The sequence below is a fragment of the Bos mutus genome, chromosome 3 (assembly GCF_027580195.1).
Source record: "Bos mutus isolate GX-2022 chromosome 3, NWIPB_WYAK_1.1, whole genome shotgun sequence".
Lineage (NCBI taxonomy): Eukaryota > Metazoa > Chordata > Mammalia > Artiodactyla > Bovidae > Bos > Bos mutus.
The window spans coordinates 89,437,977-89,448,019 of record NC_091619.1 but is presented as its reverse complement, the minus strand read 5'-3'; the positions used below and the strand labels follow the sequence as shown (position 1 = coordinate 89,448,019).

At 49.4% G+C, this 10,043-nt stretch overlaps 1 protein-coding gene across 2 annotated transcripts; it reads right to left on the bottom strand.

Annotated features, from left to right (window-relative positions):
* Positions 1 to 633: 633 nt before the first annotated feature.
* Positions 634 to 5,838, bottom strand: PARS2 (prolyl-tRNA synthetase 2, mitochondrial). 2 transcript variants are annotated; one of them, XM_070367971.1, is made up of 2 exons: positions 5,739 to 5,838; positions 634 to 4,765 (listed from the first exon to the last, which is right to left on the bottom strand). In XM_070367971.1, exon 2 carries the CDS (start codon positions 4,734 to 4,736, stop codon positions 3,309 to 3,311), a length of 1,428 nt encoding a protein of 475 aa, XP_070224072.1. In that variant the 5' UTR covers positions 4,737 to 4,765; positions 5,739 to 5,838; the 3' UTR covers positions 634 to 3,308. The 2 variants fall into 2 exon arrangements, with proteins under 2 accessions (XP_070224072.1, XP_070224073.1); XM_070367972.1 differs by having other exon boundaries at positions 5,752 to 5,799.
* Positions 5,839 to 10,043: the final 4,205 nt, after the last annotated feature.

The window sequence follows — 10,043 nt, the reverse complement described above, 5'->3', positions numbered from 1 at the left end:
CCAGCAGGTGTTTCTTCCATTAAAACACTGAATATTAATGGAGCCCTTGATTTACATTCTAAGCTTGATTTACATGATGGTTTTGTTATGCACCAGCCTTTGTCCCCAAGTATTAATTCTGTTAAATATTTCCCAGCCAGTTGCTTCTCCATCTCCCCAAGGAATGAGCAATGAAAATACAGCCTGTACCTGTTATTTTGCCAGTAACCCCATTTCATCAATTTATGGCAAGAAGTAATGTTGGCAAGTTCAGAAAGGATAGAGGAATGTACACGGTTTGAATATTTCTGTCTTTCCTCTAGGGAGATGGAACCATTCTGCAGATGTTACTTAATTCTTGTTTGTGCCACTCCCCAGGAAAGTTGTGAAGCAACGTAACAAAAAAACAAAACCCAGGTCTCAGTGTGAACTGAGCTCCTGAGCTCCCAATGGATTATTTCCTAAGTCATCCTATGCAAGGCATCGTGGTTCCAGAGAGCACACTAGGGGTTAAGCTTTTCATATAAGTCAGCTCAGCCAACCCTCAGACAACCCAAGGAGGTGTGGGTGCCATTATGAAAGCATCTCACAGATGAAGAATCTGAGATGCACAAAAGACAAGTTGTTTGTCTATGATCATATACCTGCTAAGTGGAAAACTGATTCTCTATTCAAGGTCCTAATCTTTCCATCAAATTATACTGCCCCTGGCTACTGCAAGAAATACTAAGTCATCAAGACACCTGGGTTTCAGTTCAGCTGGATGTTAAGCAAATCACTGTGCTCCTTGTATGTGTCTTCCTTGGAAAATGGGTATCTCTTTCAAACCTAAAGGCTCCTGTAGCTCAAAGGCTGACTCAACCAGTCGTCACTCCTGGCAACAAGATTGACCTGAGGTAGCCTAATTCAGGAGATGCGGCACCTGGTCTGCAATCAGGCAGTTTTGCCAGTCAGATGGGTTGCAGCAGGTTAATTCCCACTGCAGGCTTGTCTCCCATCTGTGAAGTGAGGGCTGGACAAGCAGGCTGCAAGCTCTCCTGTTCTACAGTTCCATGATTCTACCTTACCCTCAAATCATTCCATATCATACACATTTATGACAGTTTTAAATTAATTAGTTCTCTATTCCCTGAAGCTGGTTTTTAGAAGTCCTTATTCTTACATTAGGCTAGCCTTCCATAAAGTATGCTTATGAAGCACAAATTTAAATTTAAAAAAATATTTAAAGTGCTCATTTGTACGTAATTCTAATTTCTCTACTTCAGGCTAAGTTGATCAGACATACATAATCCATTTTACTTACTGGAATCATCTTGCCCAGGCAGAGGCCACGCAATATAGTGAGACAGGCACAGATTTTGGTCAGTACCCAGATTCTAGCTCTGATACATAATAGCTGTGCATTCTTAAATTGCTTAAATGGAGCTTCCAGTTTCATCTGTAAAATGAGGATTTCACAGCACTTACCTTGCACAGTTTTAAGATCTGAACATGGTATATATAAGTGCTGAAAGCAGAGAGCTCATGTCAACCTGATAATGCACAACTGAGATGACTCAAACGTTCATCCCTGCAATGTGGGCTCAGAGGACACTCCATAAAGTCGGCAAATTAGAATTATCTGGGGAATTTTAAAACTGCTGACGCCCAGGCCATACCCCAGAACAGAACCTCGGGGTGGGACCCAGGGGATTCCACTGTGCACCCAAGAGTAAGATCCTTGTCTTACAACCCAGCCTCTCTAGGTTTGCTCTCTGAATCCCGTCTCCTGGCCTGAATGCTGGCCCAGAGCCCAGCGGTAGCCTGGGAGTCATTAGGGCCTGGCGTCTACATTCATTAGGAACCCTGATGGTGTGTGCTGAGGGTGAGGTTACTCTGGCAGAATCAGCGGTCACAAGCTGCTGGGAAGCTGTTTGGCAGGCAGAATAACAGGCCAAGACAACACTTCAGTGCACTAGGAGTCAGCCTAGGACCCCAGCCTCAGGGAGCTGACCGTCAATGACAAGAGGCTGGCAGCCAAACAGTGAGCTGTGTGCGCCCAGTGAGAAGGGTGTCGGTGCTAGTAGGAGAGCACAGGGGATGCCAAAGACAGAAACCATTGCCAGGAGCTGCCGAGCATGTTTCAGGAGGTGATGGCTTTGAGCTTAGCCCTGAAAGATTCTCCTTAGGTATGGACAAGCCGTGACACCAGGGGCCGAGGATGGAGAAGCTCATCCTGCTCCTGGGGGAAGGAGCAATGAAAACTCAAGCTTGCTGCCAGTTCTCCCTAGCACTCAGGCAGTGACCTTCTACTAATAATTCACCTCCATCATGCATGGTTCTAGGATCCAACTCTGCAGCCAGGACGAAGTCACTGTAGCACTGGAAGCCTGCAGACACTTGATGGAAGAAATGGTATAACACGCATTTTCCAGTCACCCAATTTTTTCTTTTTCCAGTGGAGAAGTAGAAAAAGAGTTTCCAGGCAAGAAGCTGCTGCACTGTTAACTTGGCAGGTGTTACCACTGTTTCCAATTAACATGCAAACCTCACCCCAACAGTCTGACTTTATTCAATCAATATAACATGATCTCAGTGCCAGACCAACTCAAGAGGGAGAGCCACGTCTCTGGACATGGTTTGGGGGCCATTAGCTAATTGTTTTAACTTTCTGGGTAGGTTAAACGATGGAGGATGAGAGGAACCAGATCTGCCTGTCATAAACCTCTTGAGGAACCAGCCAGTCAGCTGTGAGGACTTTACAGATCTAGTTTATTTTCTCATGTCACAGATGGGGAAACTTGAAGGCCCCAGCAGGGGAGGGGTCATGTCCAAGTCACTGGTGACTCAGTGGCAGCCAGGTGTCCTGATTCTTGTCCCCAGACCCTCAGCCCACTTCTCAAAGGAGGACTGGCCAGCTGCCTCTCTGGACTGAATGCAGCAAGAGGCCCAAGGTCAGACTGCTGCAGCTGGGAGGGCGTCGGCCATCAGGAGGCCCCCCCAACCTACATGTGGTGTAGGAAACTGCTGAGAGAAGGGAAGTGACTCTCCTGAGGGCCAAGATGACAACTTGGCTCCTTCTAGCCACTACCTCCAAACAGAAGCTTCCACAGTGGAATATGAAAGATAGGGTATGTGGCGGCACGGCCAGCCCAGACAAAGGGATCAAGGTAACAACTTTAAATACAGTAGTACGAACAAATGACTACAACTCGCTTTCCTAACATGGTCTCACCTTCCACAAGCTGCTCTGTTTCTGAGGATACCAGCTCCGGAGAGCAGTATAGGAAAGGCAGCATTTCAGTGAACACCAAGGCTGTGAGATGCAGTGGGAGGGGTCCAGGGGGTGGTTAGACAACCTGCACTTGGCTCAGTAATTCCAGGACTCCTTCTCTGGTGAGGAAGACCACCTCTCCGGTATTCTGGCACCAAACCTCAAAATGTGCAGGGTCGTCCAGGGCCCTCTTGGCTGCGATGATCACAAAGGGGTAGCCCAACTTGTTGGCGTCTTTCAGTCTGTTTCCAATGGTCAGATGGGTCCTGTCATCCAGCAGCACCTCCCCTTGGAGCTGTGGCACCGCCTCTGTGATGTGGTTGTAAAGATGCCCTGCGAGCTCTGCGGCCGCCTCCTCCTTACTGCCCTTCTTGGGGGGGATGAGGCAGACTTGGTAAGGGGCCAGGAGGCCAGGCCAGCGGACGCAGTCTTCTGTAGAGAGAACTTCAATGGCAGCGGCCAAGATCCGCGTCACGCCCAAGCCATAGCACCCCATTTCAGCCAGGGACGGCTTGCCATGGACATTGATGAACTGGGCATTGAAAATAGAGGAGTACTTGGTGCCCAGGTAAAACGTGTGCCCTACCTCAATGCCTTTGGTTTCGGTCAGTGGCCCCTGGCAAGCGGGACAGTTGGTCCGTGACGAGTCCAGAGTCTCCATGTTGGCAGAGAAGTGGCAGCTGGGACAGACTACAAGTCGGTCCTCTCCGACGTCCACCGGCAGCTGGAACTCGTGGGACACCATGCCCCCGATGCTCCCCACGTCGGCCTGGACCTTGATGCATCGCAGCCCCAGCCTGTTGAACAGACTGCTGTAGGCATCACACACCAGGCTGTAGGTCAGCTGGGCGGCCTCAGGGGAGGAGTCGAAGGTGTACATGTCCTTCATGTAAAACTCTCGGCCACGGAGAAGACCAAAGCGGGGTCTGGGCTCATCCCGAAACTTCCTTGTCACCTGGTACAGCAGGAATGGGAGCTGCTTGTAGGACAGTGTCTTCTGGGAGGCGACCAGGGCTGTAATGGCTTCCTCATGGGTTGGTCCTAAGCAGTATTCCTTGCCGTGTCTGTCTCTAAGTCTCAGCAGCTCCCTGCCCATTGAGTCCCACCGCTTGGTGGCTCGCCAGAGCTCTGCTGGGCTGAGGCTGGGCATGTTGACCTTCTGTCCCCCGATGGTCTGCATCTCCTGATCTATCACTCGCACCAGCTTCTCCATGGCGCGGACAGTGTAAGGCAGGAGGTGGTAACATCCGGGGCTTGCCGGGTGGATGAGGCCCATCTGCAGCATCAGCCGCTGGCTCTTACAGGTCAGGTCGCCAGATCTGCCCTCGAGAGAGAGCACCTGGTCTTCCCGAAGTTTCTGGGGCTGGAACATGCGGGACAGCATCAAGCGCTTCCCTCTCCCGGGGGCACAGTGGTGAAACCTCTGAGGAGCATACTGTGAGAGCTGATGGCTGCAGGTGGCCAGGGCGGGCAGTGCTCTGCATCTTGTCAGCAGCCCTTTCATGACACCCTGGCACAGGGAGGCACTTGTGCCTGAAGAAAAACGAGTCGAGTAGAAATACGTGTTAACTGTGATCTGACACCCTGCAGCAGTCAGCACAGATCGGCCTCCAATAAAACTTCTATGACAGCCACCAATTTTGCAGATGCAAAAGGATATAAACTCTTTCAAGGTTCTTGATTTATACTGCCAAACTTGGTGAGTACCCCTAATCATCAGCACATCCCACGGAACAAAAGCTCTCCGGCAGTATGCTGAGAACAGGTTACTAATTCCCCTCAGCTCTGGGAAGCTCAAATCCCCCAGGTGCTTTCCTCCAACTTTCAGCAGCCTCAGTCCTTCAGCTGGTCCCCTCCAACTTCCAGGAGCTTCAACAACTTCCCCTGGGCACTGTACAAATATTATCATTTCCTTTATGGCCCATGACCTGAAGACAGTTGGGAGGCATGGCCACAGAGCCCTAGTGTGCCTGTGAGGAAAAATGGAGGCCCTGGAGGCAGGACACATGTGGCTCACACCTGGAGCCATCACTTAAAGTCCCACCTCAGGCCCGCGGCTCAAGCCAGAAACTCCTTCACCCTTGTCTCCTCCTCAAGCAAATGAGTCTGTCTCCAAGACTTCTCTCAAGTCGACCCCTCACATTACAGTGGCCCAGTAGTTGTGAAATTTCAGCAAGCGTCAGGTCACCTGGAAAGCTTGTGGGGCCTCATCGCCAGAAATTCTAAGTCAGTAGGTCTGAGGTGTGGGCAGAGAACTTGTATTTCTCACAAGTTACGGGTCACAAAGACCCGAGGCACACACAAGGAAGTCCTGCCATTTCACAATGGAGGAAACAAGACTAAGAAACAAAAATTATTCAAGAGTTTATGTGATTGTGGCCCCGCCCCAATCTAGGGACGGGATGCAAGTGGAAAAACTGACACCAGAGTCCTCGGTCTCCGCGCCCAGAACCGAGTCCGCTCTTCTTCCGCAGTGTCCCGCCCGTCCTTCAGCCCTCACTCTTACCCCATTCACCAACCGTAGTCCCATGGAACGTTGCCCACGCAGACACCGCCACACAAACCACCGCGCCTGCGCCAGAGGCGTGCCAGCACAAGCCCGCCCCTTACCCTTCCCACCAATCACAAAGCCGCGCTCTCGGGGCCTGGTCCCACCCCACTCTAGACTCCAGCGAAAGGTATGCCGGAAACTTAGCCAAGGAGAGAGAACGCGCTCGTTGATTGGCCTAGGCCGCAATAAGTAAATCACCGTCCGGGAAGTGCCCTCTAGGATTGAGGGAGGTGTAACTCTATGATCAACGCCGATCCGGGTAGGTTTTGGAGTCTGGTGTTCGCGCGCTAGATCCCAGGGCCCGCCTCTGTGTTGGAATGAGAGAACCGAACTGCTGGGGAGTGTGTAACCATAACAATGGGCAATGCGGCTTCGAATCTGTCCTAAGATTTTACAGGCTTTCAATTTAAAATGTTAAATAATTGAAATAAGGCATTCTATTTAGTCTTAACGACACTAAGTCAAACTTCCACGAAATATTTTTGAGCAGCTACCATGTACCAAAAGACCCTAATGCTGGGAAAGATTGAAGGCAGGAGGAGGACGAGATGGTTGGATGGCATCACTGACTCAGTGGACATGAGTTTGAGCAAGCTCCAGGAGATGGCAAAGGATAGGGAAGCCTGGCGTGCTGCAGTCCATGGGGTCGCAAAGAGTAGGACACGACTGAGTGACTGAAGAACAGCAACCAGGTACCAGCCCCTTGTAGAAACTAGGAATAGTAAACGAAGTAGACAAAGTTCCCTGCCTTCAGTGTGGTTTACATTCTAGTCAATTATCCAATACGGTGAATTTTAAGGGGCGGTCAAACAACTCAGGGATCAAGACCAGTGGTTTTTTAATGCAATTACCTTTTATTTTTCAAATTTTTATTGGTATGTAGTTGATTTACAATGTTGTGTTAGTTTTGATGTACAGCAAAGTGAATCAATTATACACATACATATATCCACTCTTTTTTAGATTGTTTTCCCATATAGTTCATTACAGAGTATTGAGTAGAGTTCTCTGTGCTATGTGGTAGTTCCTTACTAGTTATCTGCTGTACACATAGTTGCTCAGTCTTGTCCAACTCTTTGCAACTCCGTGGACTGTAGCCCACCAGGCTCCTCTGTCCATGGAATTCTCCAGGCAAGAATACTAGAGTGGGTAGCCATTCCCTTCTCCAGGGGATTTTCCCAACTCAGGGATCAAACCCAGTCTCCTGCATTGCACACAGATTCTTTATCATCTGAGCCACCAGGGAAACCCATGAACTGGTGGGCTACAGTCCATGGGGTCACAAAGAGGCAGACAGACTTAACGACTCACACTTTCTCTTTCAGTTTATATATAGTAGTATGTCAATCCCTGAATTTTTAAAATTAATGTAAAAACTCCGTGATAAACAAATTATAACAATTTTGTGTAAAGACAGGACCCAATAGTCAGATGGTTTCAAATGCTATGGAGAAAAACTAATTAGAGAAGGGAAAGGGTTGGAGATCGAGTGGTTACCATTCAAAACAGAAGGATCAGGGAAAGTCTGGGGGAGAAGGTGACATTTTAGCAAAGACCTGAAGGAGCTGAGAGAGACTTGCAGATATCTGGGAGAAAAGTGCTTCAGACACAGGGAGCAATAAGTGCAAATGCCCTGAGGTGGGAGTTGCATATCATATAACTCTATCTAACTTATAATTGTTACAGTTTATTCAGAGCCTAAAAGATACCAGACCCAGTGCAAGACACTGGTGATTCTGATACTGACCCCAAGAAGCTCTCAGCCCACCAGGATCTGCCAGGAACAACACTGTGTGATCAGTGCTATAATAGGGCTGAGAACAGTCCTGTGGGAACACAGGAAGGAAGGCTTCCCTGAGGAGGTGAGCTTCAAACCGAGCCTAAAGGATGGGTGAGGTTTGGCAGCACAAGAATGGCAGTGAGAGTGAAGAGGAATGTCCAGGACACTCCCAGGCACTGAATCAGGAATGATGAGCTGTTGTGAGGGGAGCCCTGAGTGTGGTAGGGTTTACATGTTCAATTTTCTACAGCTCCCAATACAGCGCCTGATACACAAACCAAAGCAGTTGTTCTTAACTTTGAACTGGGAATCACTGTGTGCCCCCAGTCCCAGCCCCAAGATGCTGGCCAGTACTTATAGTCCCCCACGATCCTAACATGAAGCTGGGGCTAGATCTGCTAACGTAGAGGAAGGACATCAGACACAGTGGTGCTGGGGCAGGAGGATAGTAGACACATGTCATCATCCGGGTCTTACAACTGAGGAAAGTACTGCTTGATGAGTTCCACAACTGGCATCTGCTCACATGCTAGAAGCCGGGCAGACCTGGGCTGGACCTGAGCTCTTTTGTGTGAAGAGCGTCACTTGGCCTCTGCAGCCTAGCACTGTGCTCTGGGCTTTCCCAAGGAATGCAGTCCCAAAGGCTTTAGTGGGGCAACTGTCCCCGCACTCTTCCCTGGGGGCAGAAGGCAAATAATCTTTAGTATATTTTGGGATCTAAAGTAGCCTTATAATTCTTCCTGCTCTCCATGCACTTTATTACATCCCTTCCAATCCTAGAAAAGCCAGGCATCGTCCTCTGCACCCTGAGGTGTTAATTATTTCTCAATTAGCTCTTCCCGGTTGTATAGCCTCATGGTGTGGAGAGGCCTAATGAGTTGCCGTGTTTATACACCTCCACGTCTTCAGAGCACTTTACCAATGGTAACTAATTAATGCTCACGACCCCCTTGGGAGGCAGGCCGAGAACTGCCGCCTTTTACTGGGAATTTGCAGGAGGCTCTGCAGCCAGGAGCTGCAGGTCCACTGTAGCTGGCTGTGGTCAGAGTAGATTTACTCCCCATTGAGAAAGTCCAGGGTGGTGGAGACCAGAATATAGCCCTCTCGCTGCTAGCCACCTCGTGGGTGACATCTCAATCGATTGATTGATCAGTCATTTATTGAGTGCCTTGATTTACAGAGCCCATTCATGGTTACAACCTCACAAGTTCCCTAAAAGAGAGAGAGAGAGAAATTCATTCATTCATTCATTGTCATCCACAACAAAGCAAAAGTCAGGTGCCTTGGTGCCCCACAGCCATAAGCTTAAGACGCATCGTAAGCTTAGTAGTTTCCACTGGCCACTGGTCAGACTGGGAATCCCTTGCAGGCAGGCACAGGTCTGGCTCTTTTCTGGATCCTTACCTCTAAGCAGAAGGCCTGGCCATGTTGGGTTCAGCAAGAGGTTTTGCTTTTCGCTTGTTTTAATATATCAATCAGTATATGAGTGGATGGTTTGTCTACTTGGGGTCAGAGCTCCTCTTAGGACATGCTGAGTTGTCTCTACACACAGAGCTCACAGCCTGGCACAGAGAAGGGCTCCTAGTGTGTGCTGAATGAACAAGGATGGTCGAGTTCATGGTGAACTCCCTGACCTCAACTTGCTCCTAACCTCCTGGAGAAGGTGTCTCAAAGTGGAGGTCACAGCAGACTGTGGTAAGAAGCTGTGAAGAAGGGAGAGCAAGATGCTGGGAGGGGAGCACTGCAAGGAGGGGTGGAATCCAGGAGGGCTTTGTAGAGGAGGGAAGTGAAATTAGACTTAAACAATAACTAGGAGTTTTGCAGGTTAAAAAGTAGCAGAGGGTGAATAGGAAGACAGTTCTATTCAGAGGGGCAGCAGGTCACACTGCTGTAAGGAAAAAGGCTTCAAGATAGTTCTGGCTGGAGTATAGAGCACCCCCAGGTGTCAGGGAAGCACAGCCGGAAAGGCAGTGGGCACCACTGTGTCAGGGCTTGCTGGAACAGACTGTGGTTCTTATCTCGAGGCTGCTGAAATTGTTTCTGTGAAGAATGCCCCCACCAACGTACACGCATCTGTTTTGAGGCTTAACCCGAAACAGCTCCTCCTCTGAGAAAAATGCCTGGACATTTTGCATTGCACTCTAGAGCATGTATTTGTTATAACTTGAAAACAAGAGTAATCGTCACTTCAGAAAGATGGCCAGCTCCTCTGCTGAGAGCGCTGACCAGTGTGAGAGGCAGGCTTGTGGGTAATGGAAGGGTTTTATACCAGAGAAGAACGTGGTCAGTTGTGTTTCTTTGCCTGAGTGAGGTGTGAACTGAGATGGGAGGAGGGGGATGGAGAAAGAGGCCAGATGGGAGACTCCTGTAATGGCCCAGACTGATGAGGGGAGAGGAGGAGACAGACTCCAGAGAGCCACTGGGACAGGCCACTTGTTGGACTCCTGAACCCACCCCCTAACCTGTTAGCCCAGACTGGC

Excerpts from the sequence above, each read along its gene's own strand:
- PARS2 (XM_070367971.1), bottom strand. The coding sequence starts at position 4,736 with ATGAAAGGGCTGCTGACAAGATGCAGAGCACTGCCCGCCCTGGCCACC.